The sequence below is a fragment of the Triplophysa dalaica genome, chromosome 19, assembly GCF_015846415.1.
Source record: "Triplophysa dalaica isolate WHDGS20190420 chromosome 19, ASM1584641v1, whole genome shotgun sequence".
Lineage (NCBI taxonomy): Eukaryota > Metazoa > Chordata > Actinopteri > Cypriniformes > Nemacheilidae > Triplophysa > Triplophysa dalaica.
In genome coordinates, this window is record NC_079560.1 from 1,890,321 (window position 1) to 1,914,369 (window position 24,049).

The following is a 24,049-nucleotide window of genomic DNA, read 5'->3' on the forward strand; positions in this document are numbered from 1 at the left end:
ACGCACTATTTAGTTGAATTACATCAGAAGTAACTAATTAAATTGCAGAAAAAATAATAGTAATCCCTCACTTGACTTTTTGAAGAGAAAAGTTCTTAAATAGTAACTAGTTACCCCCAACACTGGGTAGATGGCAGTGTAAATCTGTGGGATTATTTACTGGTTTTATTCTCAAACAAAATAAAGACAGATCGATTCTGACATCAAAATCGTCAAAGTAATGTCACCAAAAGGTGCTCTTTATTGTGTCAAGAAAAGGTACTTTACAAAATAATTTTTTACAACAAGTTTGTCTCATGTCAACAGCAACATTAGAACATTTGATCAGCAGTTATAAAACGTAACACATCTGAATCCCAATCACACCTTCTGAGCACTGATGACATCATCACACTATGACACGCACACTTATAAACACCCCTGCACTTATGCATCTGGCACTACTTAATCTCGTTCTCTCTCACACACACACACACACACAAACACATTACATGTGAAGAACATGTACTACATGTCTACAGCAGGCAATAAATAACAGTGATAGCTACGCTACATATGAAACCCAAAATACCTGATGCAAGGTACCATGGAAAAAATAATACCATTCTGTCACAAACCTCCCAAGGGCTTGTGTTCAGTAACCAGTGTCTATAGACAACACTTAACATAACTCAGTCTTTACATGTACAAAAACACATTTGAATTGGGCGTGTCGAAGTGTGTGCGTGAATGCGTGTCCATATCAATACATCCGAGCGTTACATCACAATATTAAGACTCTTTTCTACATTTGTTCACAGAAATCTAAACGTTCGGTAAAAAGGACCATATAAAATCTAATTAATACTGAAATTTTAATTAAAATCTAGAACGAAAAACAACACAGAACGTTTTTAAAAACTATTTTCTGGCAGCATTATAATAACTTTCAGCATTATTTTCAAAGCAGTTAAATGGTCGAAATAAACATAGCAATAAAAATAAATAAAAAAGGATCACTTATATCTGTCGTCCAAAAACGCTCATAAATAAATACAAAAATGAATAAAAACGGTTCTTGGCATACAAGATTCAAACAAAGCAGTTTGTCGCATTAATATAAAATTGTTTACAGAGTCTTTTCAGTCCTTTGTCGATTAGCTTGGCGATGCCACATCCCACTTATTTAAAGGCTTCTGGGATATGATTCATCTGCATACTGGTAGGCGGGCTTGAGATTCCCTCTGACCAATCAGACACGGAATGTGGAGACGAGCTAGACCACTGGTCGGGAGAGCCGGGGGACGGCGTGAGGAAAGGATGGTCGGGCACCTGCGGCTGGTGGTTGGGCGTGTTGTCCATGGGGTTAGAATAACTGTGTTGAGAAGGCGGGGTTAGAAACTGCGCGCTGGAGATAGAAGCCATTCGCTGGCTGTCCTGTGGTAGGATGGTCTGCATGGGGGCGTGTCCTGAGCCGGACTGAAGTTCCAGCCCACTGAGATCTCCCAGGAAGTGATGCGTTAGGATGTGTCCGGAATTTTGGTGCTGCATGGTGGCGACGCTCTGGTGGTTGTTTTGGTGGGCGTGGTTAGACAGCATGTGCGACGCTGTGCCCAGGTGGCTGCTTTGCATCGTGGGATAACCCATGACCTGCGGCATGCCGGTGTGCATTGTGGGCATGAGGGCCGTGAAACCTGCCTGCTGCTGTTGTTGCTGCACCCTCTGCAGCCAATCGCACGCGCCCGTTTGAGCCCCACCGTTAGCAACTGGGAGATGGGACAAGCGTGGAGGAGCGGAGTCAAATGGCTTGCCCATACCCTGGTGAGCACTGACCATGCGGGAGTCGGCCAACCCTTGGAGTTGATTTAAAGTGATAGGTGGGGACTGTTGAAAGGGTGACGTCATCATGGGCGGCGAAGAGACGTCTGATAGATAGCCGTGTGGCGATTCAAGCGAATCTACGGGTGAAAGGACTCCCACCTCCATAATCCCGCCATCTTTGCCCTCCCCGTTTTTCTTCTTTTTGAGTCTCATTTCCTTTCCTCCGTCCTTACTGCCCGCACCTTTTCCTCCGGGTTTTCGAACCTTCTTGCCCATGGTGTTGTTGCCCGGGCTGGGTTTGAAGCCCAGGTAGGTGTTGGGGGAGCAGAGGGGCGGCGACAGGGGCAGAGGGGGACTCCGCACCAGGTTGTATTCTTCTAACAGGCGGACGATGTCGTGGTGCATGCGCTCCTGTGCGATGTCTCGCGGAAGCTGGTCGAGATGATCCGCAATGTCACGGTTGGCCAGGTGATCGAGCAGGACTCTGGCGGTCTCGTAACTGCCCTCGCGTGCTGCCAGGAACAGGGGTGTCTCTTCCTGCTCAAACACACACACAAAGTCAATATTAGTGTGTATGAAAGTAAAGCAAAAACTATGTAAAAAAAAAAATTGTTGACATAAATAAGTGAAGATGGTTTTGTTTTATTCCACACACCTTGTTATTCTGTAGATCTTTATTTGCACCGTTCTTCAAAAGAACAACAGCAGCGTCCACATTATTGACAGCAGCCGCCCAATGAAGAGCCGATTTACCTACAGAGAGCAACACAGAGAGATTAGATCTGTTGTGTATTTACAGACAGACAAAGTGTGTGTGCGTGTGTGTGTTCATACCTGCATCATCAACGGTGTTGGGGTCAGCGTGGGAGTTAATGAGTTCCTCCACCATTCCCTCAACAGCCAATCGGGTGGCCAGGATCAGCGGCGTCGTTCCGTCATGCATACGAGCGTCCAGATCCGTCGCTCGGTTCCGGATCAGAATCTAAACCAAACGCAATGTTTAAGAACTCACAACAGCAACATTACAACACTACATATGAACAACGTATGTAAGTGTTTGAGTGCAAGTTATTTTGAAAGTGTATGTTTTACCTGGAAGACGCCCTGGGCATCGGCTGCAACAGCAGCGTGTAGAGGCGTGCGGCCCATGTTGTCCTGAACGTTAGCATCAGCTGTAGACTCAAGCAACCGCTTGGCCGCATCTGAACGTGCGTAACGCGCTGCCAGATGCAATGCCGTCTCTCCAGTCCGATCTGTCTGGTTGTGCAAGTTGGCGCCGTGGTAGATGAAGTCAGTGATGACGTCGGCGGACGGATCATCTTCTGCCTCGCCATTTTCATTTTCAATACCGCCGCCGCTGCACGATGCGATCATCAGCGGAGTGAAGCCATCTGAGAGCAAGAGGAGCGGTTACTGAATATTCCTTGTACATGTATCAAATATACATATCAGTACACAATGGTGAGGTCACTCACCAGGCCCGCGGACGTTGACGTCCATGCAGTCATTCTCGATCTCGCCCTGCGGTGGTGTAGGAGCCATCGAGTTCAAGCGCAGGTCGGCGGCGTCCAGATGTTGCTGCGTCCACTGCCGATGATCTAGCTGAGCCGTCATGTCCAGAATAGCCTGTTCCTCAAACTGCACAAAAATACACTGCGTCACACATCCAACCGACCAATGATTTCAACCGATAAACTGTGTGATTAACAGGGAGCACGCTTACCTTGAATCGTTTAGAGATGTCATCATCTGCCCAGTCGCTGAGCTGCTGGTCCATCAGAGAGCTGTCTGAGTTCTTCAAAGGCCTGATGGGAAATGTATGAAAGTTGATCATTTTGTGTTTTTTTAAATCTCATTTCTTTGGATGGAGCAGTTGCAACTGTACATTAAAGTGAAGCAAAACTCACTTGAGTCCCACAGAATCTTCTCCTACTGGCTCCCGCCGCTTCTTTTTGGGTTCCGTGACTTTAAATCCCTCAGGGAACCAAAGCTGTCCATGTTCCCGCTTTCGCTTTCTGTTGACCACGACACCCACAGCAACAAGGGCCAGGACGGCCAGAGCGAGGAGCACCAGGAACATGGGGTACATCTCACCGCTCTTTGGAGGTCCGTCTTCACCTGCACAAAGATTAAAACAAAGTTAATAATGTATGAGCGTGTGCGTTAAATCGAGTCTGTGAACAATATATTCCGTCTTAAATAATTCATTTTGGCACTCACTTGTGACTGCTTCAATGACGTAAGGAACATTGAGATTCCCGCTAGAGGCCAACGCTCCGAGGAATGCCGCCACGTCTGTGGCGCTCTGGAAACACTCATCCGACTGTTGATAACACTGACGGTTGTCAATTTCTAGATAGACAATCGACCTGCAACACAAACGCATATTGTTCAAGTACTCGTCTTTCAACAGGGCATGTTTATACGTGCACGTGATCAAATAGATTTTGATTCGCTCACCCTTTGATCTCCATCTGATCCAGTTCACGTCGTGGGCGGGGCTTTAGAAACGCCGTCAGGCTCCTCTTAGCACGCGTCAGCAGCTGGGCAGGGTCGCTCCAGTCGGCGCGTTTGTGTTTGCTCAGCTCGTGTTCGTTACCGTAGTACGGAAAGATCAGCGGCTCGCCATTAGCGTCAAGCCGGAACACCACGTTGGTGTGCAGCAGGCCGCTTAGCTCACGCAGGAATGAGGAAGAACGGTTGTGGAGGTCGTCGGGTGGAATGTGGACCACGAGAACCAGACTTCCCACGGCCAGTTTCTTAGGAACGTCCTCGGCGCAGTCGAGGCCGTCCCATTCGCACTCTGCGTTATTACAGCCCTGATCGCAGTGACCGTCTGCGTAGTGATCCTTACAGTACTGATCATACAACGGACTGGGGGAGAGAGAGAAACAAATCATTATAACACATTTCATCACTATGTAAGACAACAAAAATAAAACAAAACTTACTTGCACTGTCCCTCCAGTCGCTGGCAGTCGAATCCATCGTACAGGCAGCCGGCGTTGGCGCACTGCTCATCACACTTCCCATCATTAAAGTACCTCCAGCACTGCAGGGCGGCGCTACAGTTCTGCCACGGGTCGTCGAAATTCAGAGAGCAGTCGCCGCCGTCCCAGCCGCAGGCGTGATTGTTGCATTGGGTATCGCAGATCGCGTTTCCGCCCCTCCCTTCGCACTGAGGGACCTCGCACTCAATCTCCACCTCCGGAGGTGGAGCTATGTCCCGGCCCTGCCCTCCGTTGAAGGAGTAGTCGAGGATGTGACAAAGGAGCCCGTTGAAGTTAACCGGGCAGGAGCAGCGGAAAAACGGAGCGTCATTGATGGATTGACACGTGCCCCCGTTGTAGCAGGGGTTGGTCAGGCACGCCGAGTCCATGCGCATCTGGCACTCGTGCCCGCTAAAGCCCGGCGGGCAAAGACAGCGAGGGCTCAGGTGACCGGAGACACAGGTGGCGCCGTTGCGACATCGCAGGGAGCCACAAGATTTTGAGTCGTATTCGCAGGAGGAACCAGAGAAGCCCTGAGTTAACAACAGAGATGCGTACAGCGGTCAGAATGATATATTCTTTGTGTTGCAAACATGGACGGGTGGTGCACATGCTCATCTGTGCAGGTTTACTCACCGGTTGACACTTGCAGATATATCCGTGTTTCGTGTTACTGGCTACGGCACATGTCCCTCCGTTTTTACACGGCGTGTCCTTGCAACCATTGAACACGGTTTCACAGCGTTTGCCTGCAAACATGAACAAAACAATTAGAAAACAATACACAAAAACTATACAAAGAACTCCTGGGACTATTAATGCTGTTCATGTGGATTCTTGACGGACTGTTCTGAGGCTCAAAAATCTGATTCAAAGAAGTTTATCAGAGATGAGAATCATTTATATTTCTTGCTACACACTTACAGCACTGATGTGTGTTAAATGTTTGTGTGTGCACAATGTTGAACGTTCGTACCTGTGTATCCTGTACGGCACTCACAGCGGAAGTCGTTGTTGAGCTGGACGCAGTTGTAGGATCCGTTGGGGTCACAAGGGTCAGACAAACACTCGTTGACGTCGCCCTCGCAGCGTTCGCCCACAAAACCGGCCGGGCACACGCAGCCGTAACCACCAATGCGGTCCACGCAACGGCCTCCGTTAAAGCATCGCAGCTCACCGGTTAACGGATCCGCAGCCGGGGAACAGTCGTCAATGTCAATCTCACAGTGAACACCTTAGAGGGATGGGGAAAACAAATGATTTAGTAAGTGAAACAGCAGGCACAGAATACCTGCACATGCGTACAGAAATGAGCGTGTACCTTGTGTTCCCCGTGGGCACGAGCATTTGTAGGTGTTGACCAGATCGATGCAGGTTCCTCCGTTCTGACAAGGATTCGACAAACACTCATTTATCTCCTTACTGCAGTTCGTTCCGTGATATCCTGGAACACACTGTAGAGAGAAATCTTTTTAGACTGCTGTAAATGACGTGTGCCTGTGTGTGCATGCATGTTTGTGGGTGTGTTCATACCTCACAGCTGTATCCTCCCAGGTAATCGGTGCAGGTGGCTCCGTTCTGACAGGGGTTCGGCATGCACTCATCCACCTGCTCCTGACAGTAACTGCCTGTGTATCCAGCCTGACACCTGCAGAGGTGCGTGTTCCCCGCATCCACACACTGACCAGCGTTACGGCACAGAACGGCCACAGACACTCCTGACAGAGAGAGAGAGCGAGAGCGAGTTTAGCATGTGCAGTATGACAAAGTATAACTAGCCGTTTACCGTGTATTGGTCAGATATTTACCTTGCTGTTGTGCGGCGACCTCACAGCTCACGCTTGGGATGTCGCAGTAGATGCCCGTCCAGCCACTGGCACACTGACAGGTGAACGACGCCCCCTGCTGCCAACACGAGCCCCCGTTCTTACAAGGCACAGAGTCACACCAGCGAACCAGACTCTAAAACGCAAAACGTGCAAACGTGAGTCAACGGCATGTATGAAAACCTTGTTTAAAGAGGTGAGCTGGTGTGTGTGTTTACCTGGCAGTTCTGGCCTGTGTGGCCGTGCGGGCAGGTACATTTGTAGGTTCCGTATCCGTCCTGGCATGTACCTCCGTTTTGACATGGCTGTGAGTCACACTCATTTACGTCGTGCTGGCAGTAATTCCCGGTAAATCCCGGCAGACACACGCAGGAGAACGTGTTGATGCCGTCGACGCAAGTTCCACCGTTAAAGCACGAGCTGGAGGAGATAAACAGACAAATTTATCAAACGTTCGAATACTTGATTCTTAATTGAAAGAGTATGAGAAGAGTATGCAACTCTAAACATTCCTAAAAGCATTTGTTGCATGTTGAACACTTTCCCTTTTCTAGTTTTGTGTAGGAATAACAAAGTACACACAGTGCATACTTCAGAAAGTGTGAGAGCAGTGTGTTTACCTCTCAGTGCAGTCGGGTGTGTTGATCTCACAGTTGATGCCGCCGAATCCTGAGGGGCAGCTGCAGGTGTAGCTGTTGACACAATCGGTGCAGTTCCCTCCGTTACGACAGGGGGCACCCACGCACTCGTCTATGTCCTCCGTGCAACGCTCGCCGCGAAAACCCGCCAGACACACGCACACAAAACCGTGCACGCGGTCCTGACAGATTCCACCGTTACTGCAGGGATCTGTGAGCGAGAGAGAAATGTTAGCATGTTCATCGTGCGTGTTGTTGTGTTTGTGTACTTTTTTTTATCCATGCTTCTTACTTGGTGTACAATCGTCGATATCGGTCTCGCACAGATCTCCCGTGAATCCCGGGTTACAGTGACATTGGAAGCCGCCACGCAAGTTCTCGCACACTCCTCCGTTGGTACACGGGTTCCTCACACACTCATTGATGTCCACCTCACATGTCTGACCTGTAAAGATGATGGAGGTTAGCGTGATGAAGGTCTCAATGTCATGTAGACAACATTACACACACACACACCATTACCTTGCCAACCAACAGGACATGCGCAAGAGAAACTCCTAAAATCCTCAGATTCACGACACACGCCTCCGTTCTTACAGGGCCGTGAAGAACACGGCGCCAGAAAGCTCTCACACACGTCACCTGAAACAGGTACGAACACACATTACACACAGACACATGATGGCATTCAATTACATCAGGTCATTTCATATATCACAAAAAATCCGATTTCTCTCTCTGTCCATCTAGATTTTCCCCAAAACTCCGCTCGAAAAACATGTGAAAACATTCCTGCCGATTCCTTTTGGGTCAACCCTGTTGTTATCACAGTCGTTCTGTTCTACTGCCTCGTTTTTCCAGCAGGCACTTCCTTATCTGTTTCCACGGCGACCAGCTGGCTCAGGAAGTCACTTGCCGCTTCCTACCATTGTCGATTCTTTACCTCAACAGGAAACAGGAAGGGGCCAGACAGGAAGTAGACCTATCTGAGTTCCCACCCTCAACAAATTTGTGTGATTTCATGGCCCAGAAACCTCCAGTTTTTGACAGAGAGCTGCTTTTATGGTCACAGGGACTTAAGTATGCCCAGCAAAGCGCAGGTTAGTGCGTTCATACCTGTGTAAGGCAGTAAGCAGTTACACTTGAATCCGGCCACGTCATCGATACAGGTGCCCTGGTTCAGACAGGGGTTAGACGCACACTCATTGATGTTAGTCTGGCAGTTAGGACCTGTATGCGAGAAAACACACTGCGTCAGGCTTACAATACACACACACTTTTTGAAACACATTTAGAAAAGTCGCAAAGTGACAAACAGAAGGTCCCAATATGCATACTACACCCTAAAATGTGCTTCACTAGGTATGAAAACTACATACTGATGCCCACATGAAAAAAGGCTAAAGTATACTTTAGTATTTACTATAGTAAACGTGAGTATATTGTAGCATTGTAGCACCTTGCTAATGTACACTATAGTATTCTATACAAGTTATAGTATGATGTAGTGCATGATAGTACACCCTCACTTTGTTAATGTATATTGCAGTATTCTGTGTCCTAAACTGTAGTGAATACCGTAGCAAACTATATTGAACAGTTGTAAATTGTAGTATACTGTAGCACATTATAGCATTTTCAACACTTTGTTCATGGGTACTTTAGTATTCTGTAGTATTAACTATAAATCATTCATGAAATGTAGTAAAAACTGTAGTATAGTTTGGTATTTTTTATAGTAAACTTAAGTATATTGTAGTATTTAAGCACCATGTCAATGTACACTATAGTATTCTATAGTCTTCTTAACTACAGTAAATTGATAAACTAGTAGTACACTTTGGTATTTACTATGGTAAAATGTAGTAAGTTATAATATGATGTAGTACATGATAGTACACCCTCACTTCTGTAGTATTACCTACAGTAAAACCCTAAACTGTAGTAGAGAACATAGCAAACTTAAGTATGTACTATATTGAACAGTTGTTAAGTGTAGTATACTATAGCATATTATAGTATTTCAACACTTTGTTCATGTGTACTTTAGTATTATGTAGTATAAACTATAGTTAATTCATGAAATGTGGTCAAAACTGTAGTATACTTTGGTATTGACTATAGTAAATGGTAGAAAACTATATGATAATTAGTGGTGGGCCGTTAACGGCGTTAACGCAGTGAGACTCTTATCGCGCGATAAAAAAAATGTCGCCGTTAATCTATTCTCAAAGTTGGGTTGGGAGCTGGGTCTATACTACGCAAGCTATGATGACTTTCACCTTGATATTTTAGCGCGGATGTATACCAGCTTAACTGCACTGTACGGGGCGAGAACGAGATTTTTCAACTCGCGTGATTCGCGTCATTCGTGGAAGCAGAAGCCGCCTCATCATCTCATAACCAGGGCTTCATTCGCGCGATTCGCGCCGCAAGTAGGTCTATTGGCTCTTTGCATTAACACATAAATCACTCGCGCTTGACACGCCATTCGCGTTTGGTCTGAACACAACATAACGTTACTGTGAAATTACCGCATCAAACGTGACGTGCTAACATGGATGCAGCTATGAAGCCGCCGGGTTTGCTTCAGGGAATATTCATTTTTAAGAAGCTTCCCAATAGAAACATCGACAAGACTAAGGTTGTCTGCACCTTGTGCAATGCGGAATTGGTTTAAAAAAACACGTTCTCTCAACAGGTAGTGGTCTAGCTTTAGTTGAAACCAGTAACTTTGTATTGAGATCTAATGTATTATGGCTGCTGTATGACAAATCGCTTGTTGCTCCCTCACTCTTTGTAAGTCGCTTTGGATAAAAGCGTCTGCTAAATGACTAAATGTAAATGTACTGTAGGAGCTCTTCCAGTCTCAAGTACCACCTGAACGCAAATCATCCCTTAGCTATTGCGGAAGTAAACACAAGTTCATCTTCCATTCCATTCCATTCTCTACCGCTTATCCGAACTACCTCGGGTCACGGGGAGCCTGCGCCTATCTCAGGAGTCATCGGGCATCAAGGCAGGATACACCCTGGATGGAGTGCCAACCCATCGCAGGGCACACACACTCACTCATTCACTCACGCACTCACACTCTACGGACAATTTTTTCCACAAGTTCATCTTATTGAACATAATTTAATTTTCATCACCAATTATCATAGTAGAACAGCTTTCTCAAGCAGTTTGTGATGCATTTTGGAAACAGGAGATGAGCCCCTGGTCTTATGCGCCACCTGGCTTGAGAAACCCGTTCTCAAATACTTACTTTTAGTCATTATTTGGGTAGCACACATATTCTGAATGCCTTCGGCAGAATTCAAATGAGCCATTTTAATCTAGATTAATCTAGATTAATTTTGGAATTAATCTAGATTAAAAAAAATTATCTATGCCCACCACTAATGATAATATTAGCATTTTGTCAATGTATACTACATCATTCTGTAGTATCAACTATAGTGAATTGCAAACTACAGTAACACTATAGCATACTTCACTATTAACATAGAAAAGACGATAACATACTACACTGTACTATAGTAAATATTAAAGTATACTCCAGTGTTTTTCATGTGGTTGAGCGAATATTAAGGCAGTAGCACAAGGGGTTGTGGGTAATTTCATGTGTGGATGCGGACCTTAAATCCAATGAAAGTAGTACAACATCTCGTCTCCTCTAGACTAATCCTACAAGCTATTCAGATGAACTGTACACAAGTTGGGACACATCCGCTATATCAGGACACAGAGTGTCTTTCTCTCACCGCTGAATCCGGCTCTGCAGGTGCACACGTATCCGCTGGTCATGTCCTTACAGGTGCCTCCGTTCACACACGGGTTGGACAGGCACTCGTTGATGTTGATGTCACAGTTGCGGCCCGTCCAGCCGGGCTCGCACACGCACTTATAGCTGTTGATCTGGTCTTGGCAGTTGCCGTGGATACAGGGGTTGCTGGAACACTCGCTGTGTTGAGAGAGGCAGGTGGCGTCACGGAAACCCTCTGGACAGATGCAGGTGAAGCTGGTGACCCCGTCGATGCAGGTGCCACCGTTATGGCACGGGTTCAGCGCGCAGTCGTCAATGTTGATGTTACACATTGAACCTGTGATAGTAAGAAAGAAAATCTGCATAAAGTGGCCAATATGATTCATTTCTGAGCAGAACTCGATGTTTATCGAGAAGCAGGGCGGGGATTGTTCAAATACATAAAGCGAACATACGATGTTATTGGCTAATACGTTCGTAATGCTGTGGTTCATGACCGATCGTTCCATAACTACGTTAAAACTCAGTATTGAAAATTGAATCAAATAAAAAAGTTGCACAGTGTAGGAATTCAAACTCAGATGTGCGTTGACCTCTTGTTCTTTGTCTCTCTTTGTGTGTGTGTGTGTGTGGCCCCATCCCAAAATCTCCGGCTCTGCTCCAAACGCACAAAGGATTTCCTCCACCCTCTTGTGCCCTTTTATTCTTGCTTTCTTTCTCTCTGTCTTTCAGACCCAGCTCACATACCCCTCACACCCTCTCTGGGGGAGGGCAGGTCTTACAGAGCCTATTTCACACACCGCCGAACAACAATTACCCCTCAACACACACACCCCTCTTCTGCAGCGTAATGGCAAACTGTTAGAGTCTCCTATAACAATGGAACTTTATTTTACTGTCTCGCGCACAATTCATTCACTACAATATTAAAGTGCTCGTTGTAAACAGGATACTGGGAGTACTGGTCCTGGATGCTGATTGGTTGATATCTGTGCTATAATGCACAGTATAGAAACACATAAACACCTGCACCTTGTATATCGCATAACTTGCAACTTAAAAGTGTGGTTTGTCTAGTCAAAGTAATAAAGTGTGTGTGTGTGTCCCAGTTGGTGGAAAGATTCTCTGTCCCAAGTCATATCTGTTATCTGATACACAAGCTCTGCACTTCGCTGGCCACCTGTTCACCTGTTCTCACACACACACATATACACACACACACGCGCACGCATATGCACACAAAGATGCTGCTGTGCTCTCTCACCTGTGTATCCGGGTTCACACACACACTCGTAGCCATTGATCTTGTCGATGCACTTGCCGTAGTCACATGGCTTTCTTTTGCAGTCGTCGATGTTTATCTCACAGTTAATACCTGCAGACACAATAACAAGATCATTCAATTCCACCTCATGTTGCTCAAATAGTTTTCCTGCATCTAAAAGAACATCCGATCACTTGAAGTGAACAGAAGTGGTTCTCAAACTGGGGAGGCCCCAAGATCGATCCAGGGGGGGCACCTATTTTGTGGCGTTATATATGATATAGAAATGTATCATGTGTGTGTTACCTGTGGTTCCTTTGGGGCAGGTACAGGTGTACGAGTTCTCTCTGTCCTGGCAGGTGCCTCCGTTTCGGCAGGGTTGACTCAAGCACTCGTCAATGTTGGTCTCGCACAGTCGGCCAGTGTATCCCGGACGACAGTCGCAAGTGAAAGCAGCCACCCCGTCTCGACACACTCCGTAATGACACGGGCTCGACACACACTCGTTGATGTCCGACTCACACTGAGCGCCAGCGAAACCTGCAGGACACAGACAGACATTAATATTCTTAAATCTCGACACGTATTTAAGCACAGAGGTAAACAGCGCATTCCCTTAATAGTGTGCACGTACCTGGTGTGCATTCGCAGGTGTATTTGTTGGGGCCGTCTGTGCACTTGGCGCCGTTCTTACAGGGCGTACTGGCACACTCATCCACATCCACCTGACATAGATTCCCAGAGAACCCTGGTAAGAAAAAAAACAGTGTTTGCTCTGGTTGTACTTTCTGTAAATCATGAGCGCTAATCCTCCCGTCTCTCTCTGTAGTTTGTTACCTTTGAGGCACTCGCAGTGAAATGAGTTGATCTTGTCCACACATTTTCCGTTGTTGAGGCAAGGCTGCGATGCGCAGTCGTCAGCATTTATTTGACAAAACACACCCTCGTAACCTAAACACACAAATACACACACCTGTAATGAACCTCTGATCATGGAATGTGACGATGCTAATTCTTAAGACGTCCTGTTTATAATAAACAGCTCATACCTGGCATGCATATGCAGTGGAATCCACCAATCCGGTCGAGGCAAGTGGCGTCATTTTGGCAGGGGTTCGACTTGCACTCATTAACGTCCAGTTCGCAGCGTGGACCTTCGTAACCTTGGAGACACTTGCATTGGAATGAGCCTTTAGTGTTGAGACATCGTCCACCGTGCTCGCATGGGTTCGCACCTGAAACGCACCAAACGCAAACGGTTTCTATCCGTGCCCAATCCTAATGCATTTAACATTCGTTTTAACCAATCAGAACCTTGTTCTTACCGAGCGAACATTCGTCTATATCCTGGTTGCAGGCGGACCCGGTGTACCCGGGCGGACACGTGCAGATGGCCTTTCCGCTCACCGGGTTGGTATCGCAGTTGGAGCCCTTCTGACACGGGTTGCTGATGCACGCGTCATCCAGGTGACACAGAAGTCCTGTGGATCAAACAAAGTTGGTAAGAAAACTATCAAAAGACCCAAAAAACTGTAAACTGTTCAGCTGCGCAGGCGCTCACCTGTGCGTCCGTGTGGACACTCGCAGAAGAACGATGCGACTCGGTCGTGGCACGTGGCGCCTTGAGAACAGGCGGCGCTGGCACAGTCATCAATGTTCTCGCTGCAGTCGTCGCCCGTCCAGCCGTTCACACACACGCAGTTGAAGCCGCCGATGGTGTTATGACACGTGCCACCGTTCTGACAAGCGTTGGGGGAAAGTTCACACTCGTCGACGTCCTCCGTACAGTACTGACCTGTGAACGGAAGGTCAAAGGTTACAAGGTTGGTTACCTTTGTGAAATCAGTTGGTGTGTGTCATCACCCAGAAGTCTTACCGGTCCAATGTTTGTCGCAGTGACAGTTATAGGTGTTGACCCCGTCAATGCACCTGCCTCCATTCTCACAGGCGTGCTGGGTGCAGTCATCAACATTATGTTCACAGGTTTGACCCATAAATCCTGTGAAAGACAGATCATTCACGTTCACATTAAAGCGTGTCAGACAGTGCTTATGAGCTCTAGTGGTTCAGGTCACTTGCTTGGATTAATGATGAACAAACATCACATTCCAAGAGACTGATACACTGTTAATGAATAACTGTGCGCACGCACATCAGAGTTGTTACCATCGAGATAAGCACAACATAAACATGAAGTAAAACTTAAAAGTGCAGGAACTTAAACAAACATAGATTCTTACCTGAGAGACAGGTGCAGGTGTAAGATGTGTCACTGGTCTGTAAGCACGTTCCTCCATTCCTGCAGGGCGAGGGGAGGCACGGGTGGTATAAGCGCTCGCAGTGTGTTCCCACATACTCGGGCGGGCACCTGCAGTGGTACGAGCCCACCTCGTTTATACAGGTTCCTCCGTTACGACAGGGCGACTGGGAGAGGGCGCACTCGTTCACGTCCTGCCGACACGTTTGGCCGTGGAAGTTGGGAGGGCAGGTGCAGATGTAGTGAGACTCAAACGCTGAACACTGTCCTCCATTGGCGCAGGGATTCGATGCACACGGGTCGGCTTGTTGACACGTTTTACCTACACGCAGACATCGAGAAAGAAAGAAGTCAGCAACATTCTCATTCTAACTGGAGCAATATTCGACTCTTTATGGCACGTACCGGACCATCCAGGTGGGCAGCGACAGGTGAAGGTCTCCAGGGTGAGCAGAGAGCACGTGCCGCCATTGCGACAGGGCGTGCTCATGCAGGCGTGATTGACAGGTGTCAGACAGAGAGGACCGCTGAAGCCCAGTACGCAGTCGCAGGTCACCTCCACATCATTACCCTGAGTCCGAGCGCGGCACACGCCTCCGTTTCGACATGGCGACGGGCTGCATGGATTCGGGAACTGACACTGGGGTCCGACATAGTCTGATGGACATCTGAAAATGCACAAGACACATACAGTGTTAAAAAAACAGGGCTATGTAGGATGAACATGTTTTTTCCTAGATACACAAAATTCAATATCTTTATTTTTTATCGAACCAGTCCGTGTTTAATATCAGACAACAGAAACACACTTATGGTCCACATTTATATTATAGACCACCTTGAAATGTAATCTAATCAATTAAAGGCAAAAAAAGTATAGGAAGTATATAATATGTCCCTCTGTGTGTGTGTGTGTGTGTGTGTGTGTACGCACGCACGTGCCTGTGTGTGAAAGAAAGACTGTTCTAACTCATTTAAATTCCTCGGTGGCAATTAACAACCACAAGCACACACTCCTCAAAACACGCATACAGATTCATGAATGTTAAAATATTGAAGTCATTTATTTAATTAAAAAATACAACGAAATATTATTTATGAAGCGTTAGTTAATAAAAAAAACAAGCAATAGAAATAAGATTGTTTTTGTCTCAGAATGTGTGTGTATGCAGCAGCAGGTGTGTGCATAAATAAGGGCAGCTGTGCTGCAGGCCCCTCCCACCGTTCGCTGTCCCTCCCCCCAAGCTTGTTGCTATGGCGAGTGGCATAAGGTCACTAAGGCAGCTCCCAGGAGAGGGTAAAACTCCGCCCCCCCCAAACTCCCACTGTCCAATAGTTCACTTTATCTTGACAGCATGTTGATGCACAGGATTAATTCTTATCTGCATCATCCATATTCATCATTCCATATACTACTATAGATTTCTCAATCTATCACAACCCTGGTCCCACAATTTAACCTAAAATCTAGCATATATTTTTCTTTCCTGCATTTGGTTTTGTCCGTAACAAATTAAAAAACACAAAAGCAAAGGTATGCCACAGCAGTCATACAACTATATTAATAATACAAAATAAAATGAGATTTTATTTGTCCAAAATCATGTTTATGTTTATTATGTTTTTATTGTGTTTTATTGTGTTAGTCAGCTGTATTTTTTAAGTCATTATGGCTAAAATCAAAACAAAGCAACTTCAGTTTGATTGATATTAATTGTAATGCACAATAAAAAACATGATTTTTGAAATATCTTAAAAACAGAGTTTGTTTTATTTTGGAACCAAACATATATATTCTATATAAAGAAAATTCCCTGGGGGTATATTTTGCTCATGTTTTATGTGATATTTCTCTGACATGTTGTACTTTTCAAATTTAAATAGACTTAACTGGCAAAACAAAAGTTTGCAGATATTGACATAAACTCTCAATGTAAGTTGGTTAGCTGTAATAAAGACGTCTCTGCTCAGACGCATGGATGCCTGCGTTTACTTGCGGCATTAGCGCCGCGTCTCTCTCTTTGTCCCCAGAGGCAGAAGTCATCGGCAGCCCGCCGTGGCAACAGGTCTGATAGTGCGAGTTCGACTCCGAACAGATGCTCCGGTGACCTGTGACCCCTGAGCACATTTGTGACAGCAGGCTTCAGACCCCCCCATTCCAGTAGGCTGGTCTACCATCTGCTACTGCAACACAACGTGTGTATGTGTGTGTGTGTGTGAGTGTGTGTGAGTGTGTGTGAGTTCACACCACATACTTCCTGCCCTGACTGTGAATCAAAACAGCAAACTTTCATTTTTGTGTCTGGCCCCTTAAGTCGGTTTACACTTCTGCAAATCCTGGACGTTACGTATTTGTCTGTGCAAATATGTAAAACATAAACTGAAATCAACTTTTTGGTCAACCTGCACATGGTGGGCAACTGGAAGAAACTAACCAGTCATATTCTTTTTTCCCCAGAAATTTCATTTTTGTCCCCATGAGAATTTTTTTTGAGGTGATGGTGACTCACGGTATCTTTCCGTGAAATGCCACCTGTAACAAACATACACGTTCCTCACTTTTTCTCTGTATCAAGATACTCACCATGGACAAATTTGACTTGTTTACAGTATACTTCATTTTATATTGCACGCAAACAAAGTAAGAAAAAGACTATAAGAAACTGAACTTTCTCAAACCAAAACACTCCAAAAGTTGTCAGGAGTTAAAAATGTGTTTCAATTGATTCTAAAAAAACATGTTGTTGCTAATAAGCTTGTCCAAGCTCATCCTTTAGATGTTAAATCTTAATCAGGTCAAATAAGACCACACATAACCAATTTGGAGAAGAAACTTCGCCCACACCTTCAAACTGGTGTCAATGTGGCACCTTAAAAAAACCAGTACATGTGACTTTAACCAACACTAAACCATCCTCAGCTTTTCAAAAGACTTGTTATCTGTGTCATCAAAACCTGTGCTTCATTTTACCAAATGTCAGAAGTTCACACGCAGTTGAACAGTTTCGATCCAGCGTCCTCAAACATCTTTCATTTAAATCCCTGTGCCGTTTCACACACAAGGCGACAGTTTACAAACAATTTCCAAGGACGAGAATCGGAGCGTACAGGAAAAGCGTCAACGTTGAGATGAGATATTTCTGGGAGAAAAAGGATCAAAAATATCTTCACTCTTCCTGTTTATCAACGGGGTCATCACAACAGGATGCTCAGGGTTTGGCCCCCAGAGCGCCTCAAATCTCTTCGCAATAATAGATGAAACCTCTTTTCTTCTTTCTTCCATAAACTTATTTGTTAGTGCTCCTATATGCTCAAACATTTTCAAAACCCTCAACAATAATCTAAGCGTAAAACTCTGGTGTGTAGACGTCCAAACACTATCTATCGTTCATCAATCCAAAGATCACGTGGGGTTTAAAGAGAGGTGTGGACTTAAAATAAAAACAATAATATTTTACTTTGAGAGTAACATTACTTTTTACTGAGAGAGGAACATATGCCGGATCTACAGACATTAAAGGGCTAGTTCACTCAAAAATGAAAATTCTGTCATCATTTCATCACCCTCAGGTTGTTTGAAAACAGTAAACATTTCTTTCTTTTGTTTAACACAAAGAGAGATATTTGTAAGAATGTCAGCAATTTTCAGTTCTGTGAAATCATCCGCTACCATAGTAGGAAAAAAATATTGTATATTTTGATGTTCTGAGATATTTTGAAGAATTTAGAAACACAAACACCTTGTTCTGGGGCACCTTTGACTACCCCATAACATTTCCTACTATGGAACTCAGTCCAGGAATTTCAAATGGCTAACATTCTTCCGAATATCTTTCTCTTTATACAGGTATGACATGACACGAGGGTGAGCAAATGACCGAATTTTCATTTTTGGAGCTGAAGTATTACTTCAATATTACAGTGAAACTTGTTCGATCTGGTCAAGTACGCAACCATCTAGAATAGCAACATGCTACAAAAAACATGTAACAATTACACAACAAAACGTTATAAAAACAACATTTTGAAATGTTTCACGTGCAAATGTCATCAAAGTGTCATCAAAGATCAAAAATGGTGACAAAGCATTGTTGTGCACTATGATAGCCAGTTAAGTAGTTGCCGAAGTTACTTTGTAAAGAAACGCAAAACGTGTGCGCATGACGTCGTCGCTTTCACAAATTCTCGTCTTTTTAGTTAACTCGGAGACGACATCGGTATCGTTTTCCAAAACGTGCACTTTTAACTTGTTTTCTCCGAAAACACAATTGTTGCGTCTCTAACAAAAACCCACAAACTGTCAAAATTACTCTGATTCGCTTAAAAAAAGTCAAATCTAAGTCGCTCTAAATTTTATTTATCAATAAGTGTGAAAGTCAATCAAGTGTTGTGTAGCGTTTTTTCTAGATCACAAATTGCTAAACGAAAACGACGAAAGCTAGAACGAGATGCCGCACACTTGTTTGCGTTTAAATTTTCGCCCTTCAGAGTCACACACACAGAGGCCTCTCACACGAGTTCCTGCAATCTCATTACACCCCCCCCCCCATAGCCATCTGCCTTCCAAAAAGGACACCATTCACACACACAGCCCCTCCAACTCCTGTTAATGTGTGTATGCACAAAACACACCACACATCGGTCAAAAAATTCGATTTTAAACAAATGTGTTTAGATTTTTGTGGATAAGTGTGTGTCTATTGCGCACGTGTGCAGTTTTCTTCTAAGCGTGTGTGTGATGGGGACAATAGGGTGTGAGGGCCAGCTGTTGTTCTGAATGGTATGAATAGACATTAACTCAGGCAGCGTCCTACTGCAGCAGGGCACCAACGGACCGTTTTTGGGGAGGGGGGCTTTTATCAGAGTTTGAAACAGAATGGCTATGGGCGCGTGCACGTTCACGCATGCGCGCACGGGCTGCCGAAAGCTTTGTGCGGTTGCTAAGAAGGGGTCCCGTCCCAAACTTGGAATCTCGATGGGATGGACCATCGTCTTGATCCGATGACACACATCCACGCTTCCTAACTCCAGTGAGCTTGATGCAGTGGTGATGCTTTGCGATGCATGCATGCAATGTTTTCCGTGTCGTTGTTTCGGACAATTTAAAATGATTTTCATATCACAAAAATGGTTACTTCACTCACCTGCACGCTGCCTCTCCGTGTGCCTTGAGCTCACATATTCCTCCGTTCTGACACTGTTCCAGGCATCTTTGTCCTAAACGCAAAAACACACTTGTTAGCACCTTGCCACATTCAAGCCTCCATGCACTTCACCTGCGGGAAATCGGGGTCAGGTGAGACCCACGCCCGCTCACCTGTGCGAGCGAGGCGCACCTGTCGATCCGAGCGCACATGCACGCAGAATATCACAAAGGAAGCTCAGGACCCAGAGGAGATGAATACAGAGCCCCGGGCCTTTGTTTCGTGGCCCCAGCAGAGAGCCACTGGCCCTTTGTTAGGTTGTGAATAACTGACTTTGATGGAGGAGCGCGAGGACGGGGGGGTCTTGACTATTCAACTAAAGAGATCCTGAAAAATCCAGTTAACCAAGACCGTGCATGGAAATAGCTTCACATCCACAACAATCCACTCGCCGTGTGGTCAGCTTTTAACAAGGATTGGAAATACAGTCCAACCCGTTCCAGTATTAATACATCATCCTTGCAGTTTGAGATTAACTGACGGAACACATGTGCCTTGACGTTCCTGCAGTTTTGCGAGGGGGTACACGATCGATATTCGGGTAATGAAGGACGTTTATTTCAGTTACTTATTTTACACAAGCGTGCCTCGGCGCACTTTAAGGATTAGCGGCACATCTCGGCCGGTCGTCTTAGACAGCAGCTGTACACTTGTTGAATGAAAGCAGCTGCCCGCGGGTTCTCTTTAATTGGTAATGACTGTCTAGAGACAAAGTTCAGACTGACTCCATCTTATTATGGATTTAACCACTAGTACTAATTCTTCCCTACTTTCACACATCTTCACACCCATGATTTTCAAAGACGTTTGTCTCGATAGTCATTCATGATGATTGAAAACGGTTTCAAAGTGTGCGTAAATACTATAACTATATAGAATCTGCTGTCCCAAAAAATGATTTCTAGAAAACGTAGTTTCCAAAAACTGGGCATTACAGGAACGTTTATACAATAGTTTGCTATATTGTACAAGTCCGAGAAGCTTTGCATGACTGTATGTGTTTTTATTATAGAAAAAGTGACATAACCATGTTTTTGGTGGATTGACTCCTTTTCGTATTATAATAGTTTACTATGAATATCGTGGTTAAACCATGGTTACAAATACCCAAAACTATGGCTACTATAATAAATCCATTCTTCATTTAACTATGGGATAATTACCATCACCTTTGGCCATAGAACTACCCTGCATATGTTAATCAGTGGCATCTTTATAGTATATTATCTCACGGCTACTTTATAGCAAATCTTGTTGTATTCACTTTTAGGCAATCTCGAATCTTTAACTTTCATTATCATAAACGTCTCTTTCATTTCCTGTCTGTGTCTGCTCGTGTAGTTTCCTCTGTCTACGCGACTTTTGCCCTATTCTCGGTTCCTCTGGTGCGTGGCGTTGCGGAGCGGCCCGCGCGTGTTTGGCGAGGGGGGGGGGGGCGACACACGAGCGCCTGTGACGGGAGCGCGCGCGACAGCTGCGGAGCCCACGCCGCACTTACAAAAGAAATCAGAGTCCAGCACGAGCCCATAAAACACTGTCTCGAGCCATTGTTTACCAGCGCACGAGAACAACAGCCACCCCCCCACCCCCTTTAACTCAGGGATCGCTTTTCTCCAGACACACACACACCGCTCCCACGCCATAAAACCCTTTACACACACACAAACACACACACACACACACACACAAAAGGCAGGGTGAGGGGCAAATACACACAATGCACCTCAATCAACATCAGCTTGCTGCTAAAAAAAAGAAAAAACTCACTAATAAGACTTTTAAAACAACTTTACTTTGTGATATTTGCGCTATGCGCAATGCATTCTGCGAAACTATGTCAAAGTCACAACAAGTGGGTGAATGCGATAGACAGATAAAGTTCATTTGTTTTAATATTAAATCGATTTGAGCTATTTTCCACACGGAGACGATTGTCAAAATAGTTCAAAACAAATGCACTGCACAGGAAAAGGTTTAGAGATAGTTAAACATATATCTCGTTGCATGATATCTACCCTAACTTATAAAACTCAGTGTAACCACAAACTAAGAAGATTTTTCACTTAAAAAAACACACAAATATGAATAAAAGAAGCATAGCCAATAAAGGTTCATTTTAACATGAAATGATGCACTCCAAAAGTGACGCTTAAGCGCACACCAAACATCAAGTAAATACAAATGTGACCACCTACACGATCAAAATAACAAAACTGCATTTTTGCTAAATTTAAGTACATTAAGTGACTACACGTCTGAAGTAATTAACCAAGTTTATGTGATGCTGCGGGCATTGATCTGATACCTTGTGCCACCGTCACGAGCGATGCTGCAGCCAGTAGCGTCAATTTCACCCAGAAACGGTTCATAACTCCGTCTCGGCGTCACAACTTCTTCAAAATCCTTCCCGAAGCTCTCATAGATCCAAACGTCTCCTAAAGTCTCCAAAAAGTGCAAATGTGTGTCAATAAATATCCTCGTTGTTTAATAAATAAGTTCCAAACACTCTCGAGAGCGTCTCTTCGCTTTGCCGCTCGTGGGAACTCTGAGGAGAGTCTGTGCGCGGCGAGCGTGAGCTCGAGCGTGCGCTGCTGACGTCACTGCCGCCTGGGCTTTTGAGCGGCTTCTCACGCCCCCCTCCCCTCCGCGCAGGTACAGCGTGTGTACACAGTGTTCAAATACACGGGAATCAGGAAAAAAAACAGCGAGTACTCCCTACGCCGGGGAAGAAAACATTTTCCCACACTTTCCCAGGGTTGGTGTGGGATGTACAAGTTTATTCATGTCCCATGAACGGTGTTGAGGAGGGATGGGCTGGATCGCTGCCTTTTGCTGGCACCGGTTGTGAACTTGCAGAAAAGGGGGAGAAGTGGGATTAACACATCAAGTCCTGGTTTGCAGAAGTGTTTGGCTTTTGTCCTTCAGTTGAAAATGAGGAAACTCGGGAGAGTGTTTTGTCACCACTGACCTTTTAGAATTTAAATGTTTTGAGATGATAGCCTGGTAATGTCAATTGTCCCTTTAAGGGCTTATATGCGGCGTTTTTCTGTGTCTTTGGTGTGTTATAAGTTGCCCGTGCATGTATTAGACGCGTAAAATTGCAAAAATGAAAGTGTAGGAACAAAAGATGCATTCTATCTAAAAGCCATCGCTCACCCAGACCTGCCTGGAACGTCTCGTGTAGCCACACCCCCACAAATCTACGTCAGTTTGTGGTCTGATTTGACTGAAAGACCGCACAAATGTATACGCAAGTAAGGTGTGCGTACCTGTCAGTACAATTGCGTTGGAACCTGACGTTCCAAATATGGTAAGATGTGTTACATTTCCGTCACAGGCTTGCAGTATTCGACCAATCACTGGCCAATTAACTGGCCAATCATAGCAGACCTTGCTTTTCAGAGCGATGAGCTTTGTAAAAGCGTGTTTCAGAGAGGCGGAGCAAAGAGGAGATACAAACATGCACGGTTTGTGGAAAATACAACGTTTTTGAACCTTAAATCGCATATACATGTTACATTACATCTAAAACAAAGGATAATATTATTTTAAGCCGTGTCATATGATGCCTTTAATTTGTGCATGTGCCATGCCTTTTCAACTTTTTCTGATATGTATTGTGGTTTTACTCATAGTTCTGTGCTATTATTTTCAATCATGTGTACTTTATATCATGGCAGATGATCATAGTAGTTTTAAAATGTATTCAAGATGAATACCTTTTAAAGTTGTAAATGAAATGTAAATCTGACTATAGAATTTTTTACCCAACCGTGTGCGCAAGGGAATAAAGTTTGTTAACCAGAGTAATACAACGAAGTATCACAACATTTCCAATCACTATTTTGTAGGCGTAAGATTAGTCAAATGCTCTTTCGTTCTCACATGTGCCGACTTCAAAGGACGTGAATATAAAAATGTCAGAGGAATTTCCCCCCATAACCACACTGAACGTATAGGTATTACATTGTTTAATTTTTGTGTCAGTGTTTGGTTATACGTTCGTGGAATCATATAAGTAAGGTGCTCTATCCTTTAACTGTTAAGTTTGTTCATGGAATATTTTTCTTCATTCTCTTTTCTTGGCATGAAACCGTGTGAGTGTAGTTTCATCGCCTCAGGAGCTATAGTAATGACACATCATGTTTGACAGCACGCACGTTATGTGTGCATGTCTGCGTGTGTTGGCCCGTGGGAACCGTTTGATTTTGGAATCTGCACCTGTGGGGCATAAAAAACACGTTGAATGGGGGTGAAAGCGAAAAGCTGTGCCAATATTGTAACCGACGACTGTTAGATAA

General features: G+C 44.9%; 1 protein-coding gene across 1 annotated transcript; it reads right to left on the reverse strand.

Moving 5' to 3' along the window:
• Positions 1-212: 212 nt before the first annotated feature.
• On the reverse strand, positions 213-22,400 carry notch1a (notch receptor 1a). Its single transcript, XM_056730851.1, has 33 exons — positions 22,054-22,400; positions 19,689-19,761; positions 14,950-15,212; positions 14,528-14,866; positions 14,164-14,286; positions 13,849-14,082; positions 13,613-13,768; positions 13,337-13,522; positions 13,125-13,238; positions 12,922-13,035; positions 12,594-12,827; positions 12,288-12,398; positions 11,022-11,360; positions 8,371-8,484; positions 7,777-7,896; positions 7,547-7,699; positions 7,237-7,465; positions 6,835-7,036; positions 6,599-6,752; positions 6,324-6,508; positions 6,112-6,244; positions 5,767-6,024; positions 5,427-5,539; positions 4,752-5,323; positions 4,261-4,674; positions 4,021-4,169; positions 3,708-3,918; positions 3,524-3,605; positions 3,276-3,438; positions 2,893-3,191; positions 2,635-2,782; positions 2,456-2,553; positions 213-2,337 (listed from the first exon to the last, which is right to left on the reverse strand). The coding sequence occupies exons 1-33, from the start codon at positions 22,115-22,117 to the stop codon at positions 1,162-1,164; spliced, it is 7,323 nt and encodes a 2,440-aa protein (XP_056586829.1). The 5' UTR covers positions 22,118-22,400; the 3' UTR covers positions 213-1,161.
• Positions 22,401-24,049: the final 1,649 nt, after the last annotated feature.

What these genes read in the sequence shown, in the direction of transcription:
- notch1a (XM_056730851.1), bottom strand. Translation starts at nt 22,117, where the DNA reads ATGAACCGTTTCTGGGTGAAATTGACGCTACTGGCTGCAGCATCGCTC. An exon ending in CTGCCCCAAAGGAACCACAG is followed by an intron (nt 12,399 to 12,593) that starts GTAACACACACA and finishes TTGTGTCTGCAG; the next exon opens with GTATTAACTGTGAGATAAAC. An exon ending in GAAGATTCTGTGGGACTCAA is followed by an intron (nt 3,606 to 3,707) that starts GTGAGTTTTGCT and finishes ATTTCCCATCAG; the next exon opens with GCCTTTGAAGAACTCAGACA.